At 33.6% G+C, this 16,312-nt stretch overlaps 1 protein-coding gene across 11 annotated transcripts in view; it reads right to left on the bottom strand.

The window, feature by feature from the left end:
* The window catches only part of UBE3A (ubiquitin protein ligase E3A), a 100,111-nt gene that overhangs the window by 5,285 nt on the left and 78,514 nt on the right, over positions 1–16,312 (bottom strand). For all 11 annotated transcript variants that reach the window (NM_001243181.3, NM_001258279.2, XM_084997436.1 and 8 more), the window contains 5 exon segments: positions 4,998–5,071; positions 5,166–5,321; positions 6,549–6,713; positions 7,326–7,531; positions 10,196–10,340. In NM_001243181.3, the coding sequence (NP_001230110.2) occupies positions 4,998–5,071; positions 5,166–5,321; positions 6,549–6,713; positions 7,326–7,531; positions 10,196–10,340 (746 nt within the window).

Here is a 16,312-nt window from a genome sequence, read left to right as displayed (position 1 = left end):
ACTCAGTGGGTTAAGGATCTGGTGTTGCTGTGGGCTATGGTGTAGGTCGAAGACACGGCTCGGGTCCCGCGTTGCTGTGGCTCTAGCATAGGCCGGTGGCTACAGCTCCAATTAGACCTCTAGCCTGGGAATCTCCACATGCCGCGGGAGCGGCCTTAGAAAAGACGACCAAAAAAAAAAGTGGTAGCTGCATGAATCACATCCCATTCACATCTCCTAAAACCTAACCAGGACAAAAAGGAGAGAACATACAACAAAAATCACCCATAATCTATACCTAAGTTAAAACTAGGAAAATACAGCAGCAAACTCAAACTGACATGTAAACTGAAGTTTATATACACCTGAGCCCACACTAGCAGAGTGTAGCAACCGATATGTGGAATTGTGGGGTGTGCAGAATAACACAGGCTAAGATTCACCCCAAAAGGGTACTACTAATAAACGCAGATTATTAAAGCACTTCAACAGGAAAAGTATCTTGGACCCAAAATGGCAGTCTCAAGAAGACATTTTGCCTGAAAGGGATACAGGACACCCTGGGAGGCAGAAGTGCTTCTAGCTGTAAAGGGATAAAAGTAGCTGATGAAAATAGCCCTTATCAAACACAAGGCACTGGACCACATAAGCATATATGAAAATCAGTGACAGACAAATCTGAAACAGAATTGAGAACACTCAAAAATAAGCAAAATAAACTTGGAAATAAGGTTAATTTATAGGGTAACCAAAAGAAAAGCAATATGACTAAAATTTCAACTATGTACATAGGAGGTCAGAAACAAGTAAATAAATATTTTAAAAAAGGAAATACATAATATTTAACTTCAAAAACATAATAGTTTTCATTTGCCAAAAAGAAAAAAACCTGTAAATAAAGTCAAAAGACAAATAACTAGGAAAAAATAATTGCAAATTTATCCAAATGCTAATCTCCCTAATATAAAGATTCTAAAAATGACAATGACCAAGCAGCAAAATAAGCAATGCTATAAAAAATATAAATAGGTCTTAAGTATATGAAAAAATACGTACCCTCATTCATAATGAGGAAAACACAAATTATAACTCCACTCTAATGCCATTTCTCAACTGGCAGATAGGCAAACAAATTAGGGGAAACTGTAGGAAACTAGATAGAGATTACTGGTTGGAGTGGAAAAATGTCACAATTGCTATGAAGGAGGATTTGGCAATTTTTAGGGCATTTGGTGCAACAATCTCACTTTAAGTAATTTAATGATGCATTAACATATGTATAGAATAATCCATATAAAATGATTCAATGATATTACCTCTAATAGCAAAGGGTTGGAAACAGACACTATGTCCATCTACACAATATGACAGTATTCAGCCTTACAAAAGAAGTGTGGAAGACATCCCTGTACTGATATGGGATGATTTCCAGGATATAATGGAAAAAAATTTCTTCCTAGCTCTACCCCCTGAAAAAAGGCCTATAAACGATGTATTTAACAGCAAAGGTCAAAACCTTTTACTTGGGAGTTCCCATCACAGCTCAGTGGTTAACAAATCCGACTAGAGGAGTTCCCGTCGTGGCGCAGTGGTTAACGAATCCGACTAGGAACCATGAGGTTGCGGGTTCGGTCCCTGCCCTTGCTCAGTGGGTTGACGATCCGGCGTTGCCATGAGCTGTGGTGTAGGTTGCAGACACGGCTCAGATCCCACGTTGCTGTGGCTCTGGCGTAGGCCAGTGGCTACAGCTCTGATTCGACCCCTAGCCTGGGAACCTCCATGTGCCGCAGGAGCGGCCCAAGAAATGGCAAAAAGACAAAAAAAACAAAAAAAACAAACAAAAAAACAAATCCAACTAGAAACCACAAGGTTGCGGGTTCGATCCCTGGCCTAGCTCAGTGGGTTGGGTTAAAGATCCAGTGTTACCGTGAGCAGTGGTGTAGGCCAGCAGCTACAGTGCCGATTAAACCTCTAGCCTGGGAATTTCCATATGCGACAGGTGCAGTCCTAGAAAAGACAAAACAAAAAAACAGAAAAAACACCTTATACTCCAAATTCACTTTCAAATGCCATTCCCAATGATTTCTTATAAAAATGGCTTATTTCAGATCTAGGCTTAAGAATGTTTAAGGTGAGGTAAAATTTTCAAAATTTAATGGTGTTATGTTAAAAACAATTTGGATATCATAAAGAATGACTGTGAAAGACATTATATATGTAAAAATCCCTAAGTTTAAAAAAAATATTCAGAAAAAGGCAAAAAATAACTAAAAAGCCAAACTCAATTGTCATTTTTGAAATTTTTACATGAACTTCCTACTTTAAAATATTTAAATACATTTTATCAAGCCTTTTCAAATAGCACTATTTTTCATAGTAATCAAATAGCACCTACTGATGAAAAAAAATCACAGGTATATATGTAGAATGAGAAGAAAACATTTTTTTTCAAATCAGGAAGCACTCTGCAGCTCCATGGGTCTGATATAACACAGAGCTCTGCCTGGCAAGGAAGCTCATTTCACCCTCTTTAAGTAACAATCAAGGACCCGTGGAAGAAGCCCCAGTGGAATGAAATAAATTAAGCAGACCAGAATAGCACCACAAAGGTCCTGAAAACTGAATTTACCAGTGGAACCACAATCCACAAAAAGTATGCCAAGACCTTCATGTTAAACTTGAACATGATGATTATCTGATAAAGAAAAAAAATTCTTAAAATGTTAGCAAAATATTTATAAATTAAAGGACCACAAGTAAGAGGGAATCTATCTAGGAATGGAAGATTGATTAACAATATAGAAAAATTCAATGGAGTTAATCACATCAATAGAGTGGGGTAGGGAGTGGTGTCAAGTTTGAATCTAGAACTATCACTTCAAAAGAAGCCGCAGTCCCTGACTTTCACCCCCAAAAAGTGGAAGAGGTATCTAAAAGTATCTCCAAGTTTCTTAGTAGTCAAACAAATAAAATCAGGCAGAGCTTATTAATCAGCAACTGGAAACCATATACACAAAAACTTGCTTGTGACTCAACATTTCACACTCAGTTTTAATAATACTATACTTTTAAACATTCATATTTTTAAAACAGGGTTTTTTGAATAAATTATTTGCAATATTTTATTATTGGTAAAAGTTTCAGCAGAATTATATTTTTATAATAAAAATTAACACCTTTATTTCTAGCGGTGTGTAAGTGTTATGCTGCTACTATTTAGTTAAAATGTATTAAACAAAGTTTTGTGGGTTTTTTTTGTTTTTGTTTTTGTTTTTTTGCTTTTTAGGGTCACACCTGTAGCATATGGCAGTTCCAGGGCCAAGGGTCAAATCAGAGCTACACCACAGCCACAACAACACCAGGTCCGAACCACACCTGCAACCTACACCACAGCTCATGGCAACGCCAGATTCCTGACCCACTGAGCGATGCCAGGGATTGAACCTGCATCCTCATGGATACTAGTCAGGTTTGTTTCCACTGAGCCACAATGGTAACTCCCCCAAAGTTTTTAATTTATTTCATTTTAATGAACTCTGAATGCTTTACGTGAAATAAATCCCAACCAAGATACTAATATTGCCACTTTCCCCTGGTACTATGTAGTCACTACTCTAAGTCTTCAACTTCTGACTGGCTGTAGACTCTATTTAATGAATTTTTTCACATTTACGTTGACAAAACTAAGAAGTTGAATTTTATCGTAAAAGATTTTTCAGAATATCATTAACTGTGAGAATGAGTTGGAAGCTATCACTGCGCTATCATTTCACATAGTACTAATATGCCCTTCAAACTATGCAATCATAGGATCTTAAGATAGATATCTAACAGGAATTATATTGTTATAAAAGATAGAAATAAAATTAAGACCTTAATTTTTCTTAATTTAATAACTTCTCCATAAAGAACAGCACAAGGTGTCTTTAATTATTCTCAGAGAAACATTAATACGCTACAAAGTCATAACTATCTGCAATCAATAACATCACTAATGGACATACTGCTGTGATAATACTATGACTCACAAGTGAGGTTATCCTCTTACAACATTATCTCAATTCTTTTATGGGTCACCTTTGAAACTTCAAGTAAACAGCAGAACAGTGGTTGCTAAAAATAAGTTCCAGGACTTCTGCTAGAAATGACAAAGAGTGCTAAAGAGAGGAAACACCAGTAACTTCCTACAAATCAGAATGAAGAAAACAAAATAAATAACAGAACAAAAGAAAACAATGTAATATAAATTACATAACAAAATATTATTTACTTCTAGGTGCAACAGATATTCACTATAGTTTTCACATACATGAGTCTTAGAGCAATAACCTTCAGAGACAACCTCCAGGAATACCCTCTCATCTCACTCCACCAGTTGACTGCCAAAGAGCATCTTTGTCCCCTTTTATCACTCTTAGCAGGGGAGGAGGAAACCCATGTCTTTCAGTATCTGACATCGTAGTTAAAAAAAAAAAGAGAGAGAGAGATAGTACATAGCAAGAGCATTTGCTTGAAAGCAGTTAAGACTGGGAATCTCTGCTACTTCCTCTGAGAATGTGGAGCTCAGTTTCTTCAGATGTAAAACAAAAATTCTGGTATGTATCTTGCCATGTTATAAGGATTAAAGAATGTACTATTTCACACAAAGTGTGGTTCATAAGCGTAAGTAACATTTCACAGAGTTCAAAAGAAAGGAGAAATATTCAGAAGTGGTAGTTCTATTTTCATCATCTTCCAGCCAGTAGTAAGCACATTCTAATCAAAATCACTAGGAATATTATACACTTTTATACCCCCATTGCAGAAGAAAAAATGCAAACATATCATTCAGGAAATAAATCACAAAATTAAAAATAAAATATGGCAATTATATTACAAATACACTTCTAATTTTATAGATTGAGAACTTATGAGTTTGCTTATTTGGGATGTAAAACCTGGAAGTAAAGATCTAAAACATAAAGCACACACAACCCTTAGATGAATTAAATCTTCCTTTTAAAAATTAAACATCTCACCTAATCACAACAGAGTCCCTGGTATAGCCACCATCATATTCTGTAGTTTCTTCTAATGCTTGGAAATCTAGATTCTGCAAATTCAAGAAAATATGTCTTAACATCTTCTATATCACATCATTACAAACAAATCAATACATGACACTTTGCAGACCTCTGCTTTCTTACCCGGCTTCCACATATAAGCAATTCAATTTCCTCTGGTCTGAATAAGTACTTTAAGGGAGATTCATTGGTCACCATATGAAAACCTCTCCGAAAAGCCTTGAACTGTTTTTCTACTGATTTATTGAGAATGTAGTCAGAATAGAGATTGACAAATTCCTGCAGAAAACATTAACCACAAGAATGTCATAATATGCTATATAACCAAAACGCAACTACTGGACTAACAGATAGTATTAAACTATAAAAAGGCCAAGTACACAATAAACTAATAATATACGTAAGTTTCAGTTTTGATATTAAACAAGATTGAATATGAAGCTGGGCAAAACTGATACAATTCTGAGGTTCCCTTAGGTATGCAAACACACAGACGTTTAGACTAGGTATACATCAACATATAAAAGCTAACATTTTTAATAGAGTACAATGTATTAAATATGAACAAACCTCAAATTCTCATGTTTTCTATTCTAGAATATTTGGGAAGCAACCTACTGTATCCATTTTAACAAAAATATTGGTATTTTACTTGATGCAAAAGCTAATATAGCAAATCATACATGGAAAATATACTCTATATCCTAACAGTGAATATAATATTTTATCAAAAATTGTATTAAAATAGACAGGCTTTTAAAAGGTTTATATATCTCATAATTTTCACATTATGTTCTGTTTTTCTGTTTCCAGATGCAAACTCTTCTAGTCAATAGAAAACACAAAACTGATTTAAAGAATAGTTTTCAAGGGAGTTCCCACTGTGGCTCAGTGGTAACAAACCCAAGTAGTATCCATGAGGATGAGGGTTCGATTCCTGGCCTCACTAAGTGTGTTAAGGATCCAGCATTGCCATGAGCTGTGGTGTAGGTTGCACCCATGGCTCGGAATGAACATTGCTGTGGCTGTGGTGTAGGCTAGCAGCTGCAGCTCCGATGTGACTCCTAGCCTGAGAACTTCCACATGCCACAAGTGTAGCTCTTAAAATAAATAAATATCCATAAGTGTCCTTAAGGCACATATATTTGTGTGTACATTAAATCAATTACAGTTCACCTGATGATAAGGACATTAATTATGAGGCCTGGTTCCCCTCCTACAGCCTAACATGAGAAACATCCTGAATCCTGCTTTATAATCACACTATACTTCCCTTCACCATCTCCTACTCATGTCCTCTTTCTCCACAGTTGTTCAGTGACCAACTATATGCCCTCACACCAGCTTATTTATAGCCAAGATTTAGAAAACTGCAGTTATCTCACTTATAAGAACTTGGTTACAGGACTTCTCTGTATGGATTGAAAAAAAAAAAATCACAAGCATATATGCTTTAAAATTCTGTTAATAAAGAAACAAAAGACAAAGATAACACAAAAACATTACCTTCCTGTTCTCATTTGTAATTGGAATTTTATCACCATTTTCCTTTAGATCATACATCATTGGATTACCAAAAAGATCTGTCTGAGATATCTGGAAAGTGATCATCATATCATCTTCCACACTTCCTTCATACTCCAGTAAGTCTTTTAAACTCTGATATAGAACCTAACAATCAGAAATGGAAAATTAAGGCTATCACAAAACTACAAAATACAACAGTTTGTATCACTCTTCTTGGTGAAAGAATTTAAAAAACAACACCACCTTTAACAATAAGAATTAAAGCAAAGATAGTAACCCTGCCAGGCCTCCAAAAGTTTACAGTACAGAAGCTAAACATGGCCAGTCATTGCTGATGTCCAGCTCTCTGCTGAGAAACTTCACAACACCTGTTTAGCAGTGGATCTCACACTGTGCTGAGAACCTCAGAGGTGTTTCAAGGTTAGGAAGGGGCTGAGGAGAGAAACAAAGACACTAACTGTAGCCACCAAACCCCTTTACTCAAGGAAGCTCTGATATAACCAGGCTATCTCATGTGATTTTATACAGAATCAATCTTACAAAGCCAGCTTGTTGAAAGCAATATATAATAAATTTCCCCTTTATGTTATAACATGTTTACGGTACTTCACCCAGGTTAAAACAACTTTATCTTACTAGGTATAAATTTTAACAAACATTCCAAGTGAAAGCTTTAAATTTTTTCTATAAATTAAACTTCATGTTTGCTTTTAAATAAACTCTGAAAGAGAGAATAAAAAATTACCAAAGACTTACAGGGTGAGAGTCTCCCAAGTCACGAAAAGTTCCTTTTTTCCCCATTAGCTTCCTGTAGACAACCATGGGAAAATGTACATCCAGTATACAGTTATTGTAAATAGCCAGACCCAGTACTATGCCAATCAGAGTGAACTGACCCTCAGTTTCAAAAGAGGATGGATTAAACCAAAACAATTTTGTAGATTCATCATATGTGAACATACCTATAAGAAATGATTTTAAAAAATATATTAGTTTTACATTTTATTAGACTGATGAAGAAATATTTATACATATAAAATATAAAAAATAAAAATCACATAGGTAAACTTATATGTACCAGGTATTCAAACATTTTTTTCTCTATTACATTAGCATTTAAGAAACCAAAGTGCAAATTATATATGAATGTTATAAATTGTGACAAGTGATAACATATATTTTTAAGAAGCCAGAGAAATAAAACAATAAACCATTTTGGTGGCATTTTCTAAGAAGTCAGGGAAAATGTTCATTAAATTGAAATTCTCTAATCTACTAAAACAAATAAAAAGTTAATTTTCACTCATACTTTTACCACTGAATGGTTAAAAAATAAATGTAAAACAAAAGGAAAAAAGGCTACGACACTTTCAAAATGTTTTGCTTATAGAAACATATGTAATCTACATGCAGTGTTTTAAAAATAATTCTGAATTTCATTAAGGAAAAGTTTGTTTTTTCAAAATTGCACAATGGTTCCATGTAGTTTTTCCAGCACCTTTCAAGTAAAGTCAAATGATGCCAACTAATGAAACTCAGGTAAACTTGATAAACTTAGATTATATTAAAAACCCAAAGCCATTTATTGTGAGCCAATAAGTAGAACAGAAGTAGTTTCTATTTGTAGTCTTCTTTCAGTTTCACATGGCCTTCACTATTTAAAACACAAGCTTGGTAACTTTTTTTGTATCACTCATTTAAAAATAGGAGTCTGAATAACCATTACTAAAGTAGATTTCTTCTCCCCATTCAAGAAATACCTAGGATAAAGGTTAAATGATATTTTAATTGAGTTACCAACCTTTTCCATTTTGCTAAAATGTTTTTTCAGTTGCTACGGTGAAACTGAATGAAAATATTTTAAGAATTAGGTCTGGAAAAGGGGCATTTCCAATAGAACAAACTTTAGAAATCAACAGAGCATGTATGTAAATCAATGTATAAGATTTTTTTAAAAAATATCTTCATCTTCACATTTAAGTTAAACATAAAATGAACTTACGTCCCCTTGATCATAATAACATGAATTAAGCTAAGACATTTTTCTAATGCAAGTAATATTCATGAAATAACACCTTATAAATTATCTAAATCATATTTGAATACCAGTTTATTTCCAACTTCTTTATTACAGGCCTAAGTTGTAATATCCATTGAATTGCTAAAAACTTCATTTAATAATAAATATGGTATTAACAGGGTCAAGAACAGTTAAAAATAATTACAGTTAATAAGTCTGATGAAATATAACAAATGCATCCTCTTGGTCTCAAGAGCAATAAACTACAACTTATTCAGAATGTGAATTACACAGGTCACTACTCTCAACTTTGTATGAAAGATAATACTCTAATAATCTTAAGAGTCCAAGGAGATTCCATTTTGGTCCATAAAAGGTGGCTCTTCTAAAATACTCCATTTTGTTATTTCTACTGCCATCATTTCAATTGCTTTACTATCAAGTGAAACTGTTTGATGTGTATTTTTTCCTTAAAAGTATTTCTGCGTGTAATATAAATGTAACTTACAACTAACGCTTAACTTTTTAGATACATGAGAATTAAAATTCAACAAACAAAGTCAGGAAGCTTATAAGTTAATTTTCTTTTCTATTTCAAGGGCTGGTTTTATGTTTACTTTGAACAAATGCCATAGCCTTCTGATTATTAATAAACATTAGTAGTTAGAGTACAGACACAGGTCTTAACTGTATTTGTTATGAACTCAAAATGTTTACTTCCATTTACAAGTAGATTAAGAACAATTACAGAGAAGTCAATTCAATGTACATACTGAAAATCAGCAGGCTTTAACAAATTAATTCTCAAATAAGAGAAATGATCTGCATTATTCTATGCTGCACTCTTCACAGTTACGATCTTTAGAGGAATTACTTTCCTCTGTTAAGCATTCAATTTTAAAAGCAAACCCAATAATCAGTTAAAATGCAGAAATTGAATAAGTTCAGAATTATCCAGTTAAGAACACTATCCAAGAAGCTGTTATCTTTTTCCTGTCCTACTTTGCCAACTTTGTCTATCAGTGAAATTCAAATTCTTCACTTTCAGACTGACATATTATAGATCAGTCTTTCCCAAACTGTGTTCAAAGAAAACTATTCTAGGAAGCAGATACTATTAGAGGTAGGGTGAAAAAAAAAGGATTCTGGAGTTCAAAAAGTTTGGAACATTACAATATTAAACCCAAGAAATCCTGAAGCAAGTAAACCAAATTAATGTGATATCAGACACTGTTCCCAAACTCTGAGCATGATATACTTATGAGACATTCTCAACATTCTATGAAACTCTTATTTCAGAAATGCTGTGAGTTTGATGAATATTTTAGACTAAAAAAGAGCAAAAAATTTCAATTGTTCTACTCTATCATTCTGAAGTATTTTTTATTTTATTTACCTAAGAGATAACGTCCCATATTAAAATATTTAGCTAAGTAATATACAAACTTGAATAAATTAATGATGCAGGATCAATTCCCTAAGCCCCAATATTCAGTCATTATTTGTGATTCTGGGTAATCCATACCAAAATCTCCTTCTATTCCTCTTCATAACTGAAAATATTTACAAACCTAGGTAAACAGATTCTTAATTCAAAAATATTTACCAATATCTGGATTGAAGATTTCCTCTACAACCAGCTGAAAAAATTCTTTGGAAACACCTCCCTCATCAACGCCTTGTTCTCCTTCAAATTCCACATACAACTGTTTCTTCAAGTCTGCAGGATTTTCCATAGCGATCATCTCTAGCTAGTGAGTGAAAAGATAAAATGAAAAGAAGATGAATGCCAGTATTAGGATGAAAGCAAAATAAAAATAAGGTATAGGGGTAGGGAGCAGACAAAAGATATTGCTTTTGATGTGTTTGAAATGTAAACAGGATGCAAACTGGTAAAAAGCCAGTGGAACCAAAGATCCAACTGCACCAATAATGGAAAAATAGGACAGAAAACAAACCAGCATAAAATTCTAAAGGAGTTACTTTCTAATTACTGATTAATTATGAAATTAACAATACAGAAAATAAGAATTAGATTTTGTTAATTATGTATGTAACAAACCTAGGCTGTAAGTTTAAGACATGGAAGGAAGTCAAGATAGCAAAAATGCCTAAATGACTACTCAAATTATTTCAGAAAAAACAGTGGTGTATGTAAGTTTGACTTCAAGATCGTTCACTAGTGGTTCTTTATGTTTATCAGAACAAAAATTTAAGAATTAAGTCTTAATATCTATTAAATCATAAATAAAATTTCAATTAAGAAAAAATACACTGAATAGAAAAGCAGTTTGAGAATAATAGCACTTAGCATAAAGTATTTTAACAGATTAGAACATATTTAATATCCACTTTTGTTTGAAAGCCAATGAGACATATATACTTGCTCACATCTTTACTCTTAACTTTTCACTAAGTTATCAAACCCCAGTTCCAACATTTCTTCAACCATAAGTCTTTGCCAAATACCTTTTGTATCTGTGTAATAATATATCTCATGACTAATCTCAGCTATCATGAGATTAATCATAAAATCAACACTATGTTCTGTGAAATATTTATACTGCAATTTGTCTTATGTATCTGAAATTTACTAACAGCATGCCTGATCCACCTTTGATGATCAAAATTGGTCAATTTTGCTAAACTGACTTTAAATTTGCCCAAACAGACAGAATATATTTAACGGTATTCAGGTTTTTGCTACTATTCCAACTAGAACTTTTTAAATTTTTTTTGAGCAATCCAAATATCGTCAGAGTAAATGTACTACACTCAGTCTTAATTACTTTAGATTACAGCCCTAGTCTGGATATCAGAGTGTCTATAAAAAATAAAATCTCATAAATTCTTGATTCAGGTCAGTTGCCCTAAACCAATGTTTTTCACGCTGTCAACTGCGATTCATTACTGGGTAGTCCAATCAACTTAATGCAAACCAAATGGGGGAAAAAAAACAAAATGTATTTATTCCACATAGTAATGGTATCTACTGTTTGGTGAGACTTTTGTTTCAATTATATGTACAGACTGATATGCACATAAGTACTGGAATGCTATGAAAAATTATCTCTTACTAGGGGTTGCAATCAAAAATATTTGAACAAAGGCCAAAATGATGTCTTGGATATATTCAACCCTTGGATTCTGTGATTCTAATCGGTACAACAGTGGTCTCTATCATTTACAAATTAATTTTTATGCCAAGTTGTATTAAGATAATTTATTTTTGAGACAGTGTTGTTGTGGAAAGACTGAATCAAATACTCTACTAGTATGAACTATCACTTAACAGCAATTATTTTTTTAGGTATCATATATCTTTAAAAAGTTTTTTTATTTTATATTGGAGTACAGTTGCTTTACAATGTTCTTAACATAATTTTTAACCTTTTAACTTTAGCAAGCAACTCAGTTAAGCCTCAGTTTCCTGTCTACAAAGAAAAAAAAAAAACTGCAAAATTCTAACAGCTTAATAAGAAAGAATGTACAGGAAAGAGTTCTCGATTGGTGGTATTATTAACACATCATGTTACTTTTTTTTTTTCCCCTGTCTTTTTGCCTTTTTCTAGGGCCGTTTCCCATGGCATATGGAGGTTCCCAGGCTAGGGGTCTAATCAGAGCTATAGCCACTGGCCTATGCCAGAGCCACATCAACACGGGATCCGAGCTGCGTCTGTGACCTAACCACAGCTCACAGCAACGCTGGATCCTTAACCCACTGAGCAAGGCCAGGGATCAAACCCTCGACCTCATGGTTCCTAGTCGGATTCATTAACCACTGTGCCACGATGGAAACTCCTCATACTGCTACCTTTTAAAGCAACTTTGCTCTCTGAACAAAAGATTCTCAATCTGATTTTATGGCCTAGTCCCAAATTTTGAAAATAACTTTGGGCAAAAAATTGTTCTAGTTAGAAACCTGTTTCAAGCCACTGGCTATAAGGAATTGTGAGAATTAAAATAGTATTATCATAGCTCAAATGAGGTTTACCCATCAGGCCAACATCCCATATTGCCATGAAACCCATTACTAGTTTCCTTCTCCCAGGTCCCACCTGCCTAGGTTTTGTAGGAATGTATGCCAATGTTTATGTGTGCCCTTAATAACACAAAAACAAACTTGCTATCAAGCACAAGGTATTCTAAGGTGGGAATAAAAAATGATTATCTGTTATTTAATTATGTGTCCTATGTTTCTGCCTCATTAACATACATAACTCAGAGGTGACTCATCATCATGTGACTGATCCCTTTTTAAGGATATGGTGTTACAGAATTCAGAAGCCTTGTATTCTAGTCTTAGCTCCACCCAAGACACTTCATATGACAAATGGAGCAAATTTATCTTTACTCTTAATAAAATATTACATGTTTATCCATTCCCACAAATCTTCACTTTCCCTTCTCTACTTTGAATGTCAAAAGAATACAATATATTCTATTATTATAACTGTAAACAAGTAACTTTAGCTCTCTTTTAGTTTCATCTATAAAATTAGAAAAAATATATTAATAAATAAATTAATGCATATGAAGCACCTGGATGAACTCCCTACACAACAATTATTTATAAGCACTATCTTGTTATTTTACTTTTATTTTATTGGTTCTAAAATTTTTTTCAGATTTGGCTGAAAACTTAATGACTCAGATATTACAGAACAAAAATATTCCAGCATTAACAAAACAATATATAGCACTTAATATGCCATGGCACTTTACATATATAAACTTGTTTAATTTTCACAAGAAACTTATCAGGTCAGTAACATTATTAACCTCATTTTACAGATGTATAGCCTTATGTAATGAGATTCATAAACTTGCTCAAGTCAGACAGTAAATGGTAGAACAAATTTTAATACAGGCAGCAAGCTCTTTACTAGGCTTTACTGCCTTTTCTCAATGACTAGAAATAACCTTTTATAAAAGAGTTGAGTGATTTTCATGTTCTTCTTTATGCTATTCTATATATTTCAAACTTTTTTTACAACAAATATACATAGTTTTTAGAATTAGGATATATTCATATATCTGTAAAAGGATGATTTGAAAAACACGTGGCAAGTGAACTCTGTGGATGAAAATCTCCCATCAGTTTTTATTTTAGATTATAATTCTCAGATATATCAAGTGGTTCTATAAAATATGGTATCACTTATGACATGGGTAGCCTACCTTTTTAAAAAATTACTTTCAGGAGTTCCCGTCGTGGCGCAGTGGTTAACGAATCCGACTAGGAACCCTGAGTTTGCGGGTTCGATCCCTGGCCTTGCTCAGTGGGCTAAGGATCCGGCGTTGCTGAGAGCTGTGTTGTAGATGGCAGACGCGGCTCGGATCCCGTGTTGCTGTGGCTGTGGCGTAGGCCGGTGGCTACAGCTCCGATTAGACCCCTAGCCTGGGAACTTCCATATGCTGTGGGAGCGGCCCTAGAAAAGGCAAAAAGACAAAAAATAAATAAATAAATAATAAAAAATTACTTTCAATTGTGGTAACAAACACATATTATCAAGTTTAGCAATAATTATTTTGACAAAGGCCATTAAGGGGCTGCATTTATTTTTATTTTTCTTAAAAATCAACCATTTCCAATCCATTGTTTAACTAGAGAAAAGAACTAAATAGTAAACATCACTTTGTGTAATATACACATATCATTTAAGACTGAATTTTTAAAATCAAAAGTTATCTTGAATGCCAGGAGGATATCTGGAAATTAGAATATACCAATGAACACTCGGAAAAGGAGAATTTGCGTGCATTCCTTAATTAAATTTAGTATACAGATCTGGATTTTTATGTAGATTTTCTTAAAATAGAGTATATTTTATATTAATTTAATATGGAGACTGGCAAAAGACAGACCACTGGGGAAAATTTAAAAAGACTGGATGTGATGATATCTACCTCTTCTTTATACGACTTCCTCTTCTTAATAAGATCTTGATTTCATCAATTGTTAGATAAAATGATTTTTAATTTCAAAACTTTTAATCGGCCATGATGATGAAATCTTAAAGATCATTTTTTTAAACAAAATGACCAAATCAAAGCATTCCCGGAATACCTAGGTAGGATCACATCTCAATATAAGAGTATCGTATTTGCTGTATTTATAAGAGTCGAACAAAAACCTCACCCTAAAAAATGTTACAGTATTTCGGGCTATTTATTATTCATGTCAAATCTATCCTTATCCATAGTTAAAAAAAATTCTTTAATGGTATGGATATTTAAGTAAAGTAGTAGTATTCAGATAAAATAGACCGAATACTTAGGAATGCCTAGGATCCCTAAGAATGGCTGGCTTAAACTGCCACAGTCAATAAGACCCTATGGTTAATCACTTTGCTAGTGATTATACTGCAACAACTGACTAGAAGAGTTTTCGACTATCCAAATATATTTAGCCTTGAGTAAGTTTTTTATCTTAAATATGAGGATCAGATGTTTGGTTAACAGCCAAATCATATAATCATATCTGCCTAGGAGACCAGGAACCCTGAGTTCTACCTCCAATTCTGCCATTATTTTCTGCAGGCCAGAATCTGCGTTTCATGTTCCTCACATGTAACACCAAGGAGTTTGACCAGTTTCATTGTTTTAAATTAGTATATGGTGCTGAGAGTCTATATAGATCTACTTCATTCTCTTGTTCTACTTAAAGGACATAAATCAGGCATGAAGTTCTTCATTTCGATTAGAATAAATCTTAAGGAACTATAATGGCTATTGCATTAGCCACAATAGAGTGAATGTGTAAGATACAATTAAACATACCCAAAGCAGCACAGAATAATCTTATTTTTAAAGTACTGTAGGTCAATTAATAAGTAAAAGAATCAAGTTCTATTTCAATAATAACTAAGGGTGTCTGCAAAGGAAAATGCTGGGGACCTAGAGAAAAAATGGGCAGTGGTTTTTAAAAGAGATTGAGCACAATCTCTTGGCTACATAGGACTTGTCATTTGCACCTATCATCTTTAATCTGTTCTAATTCTTATTTTTTGGACTTTCTTATCCAATTCTTTCACAGTCATTTCTTTTGGTCTTCAGATTTCTACTCAAAATTCTAGGTCTCCTTGACTAATCTGCACCAAAGTCTTACACCGTCAACCCTACCCTAAGACTGCTGTCCTCAGCATCACCTAAAAGCCTGTCAGTTCCTAAACATGTGCTTGTATATAAAAATGGCTTCATAAATATGGATATATAAACTGTACCAAAAGCCAGCTCCCAAATATTGATTTGCAGTCTGGCTTTATCAGAATATCTGGTGAGTACTACCAAAAATATAGATTCCTAGACTACACAGCAGAGCTTCTAATCAGAATCTCTAGAGGGCAGAACCTTAGAATTTTTTATTTTTAAACAAATCTCTCATTAATACGTGAAAGCAGTTTGGGACACCTCATAGATGGCAATGTCTTCCACAACACTCATTCCCACACTCAATCTCTTAACATAAAAAGTAACTGAAAAATTGTTTTGCATCCTCTTCTCTTGGAGAGTCTTTGTCTAAGGAAAAATGACAAATTATCTACTTTTTAAAAGAACACACAAATAGATAAATGTTATAGCAAAATACTATAAAAAATTCATCACATTAGGATAGTTTCCATTCAAATGGAAGTTGAGTTCTGAGCTCATTAATAACTGAACTATTTCCTAAGGAACAACAAAATTAGTGAAAATAAATCCAAAGAAGAAATAGTCCAGC

Source organism: Sus scrofa, chromosome 1, assembly GCF_054392235.1.
Source record: "Sus scrofa isolate SSC_HxYL_T2T_F1_AM1 chromosome 1, Sscrofa_HxYL_maternal_Yorkshire_Landrace_v2.0, whole genome shotgun sequence".
Lineage (NCBI taxonomy): Eukaryota > Metazoa > Chordata > Mammalia > Artiodactyla > Suidae > Sus > Sus scrofa.
Note: the sequence above shows the minus strand (reverse complement) of the source record. Positions and strands in the feature narration are given on the sequence as shown.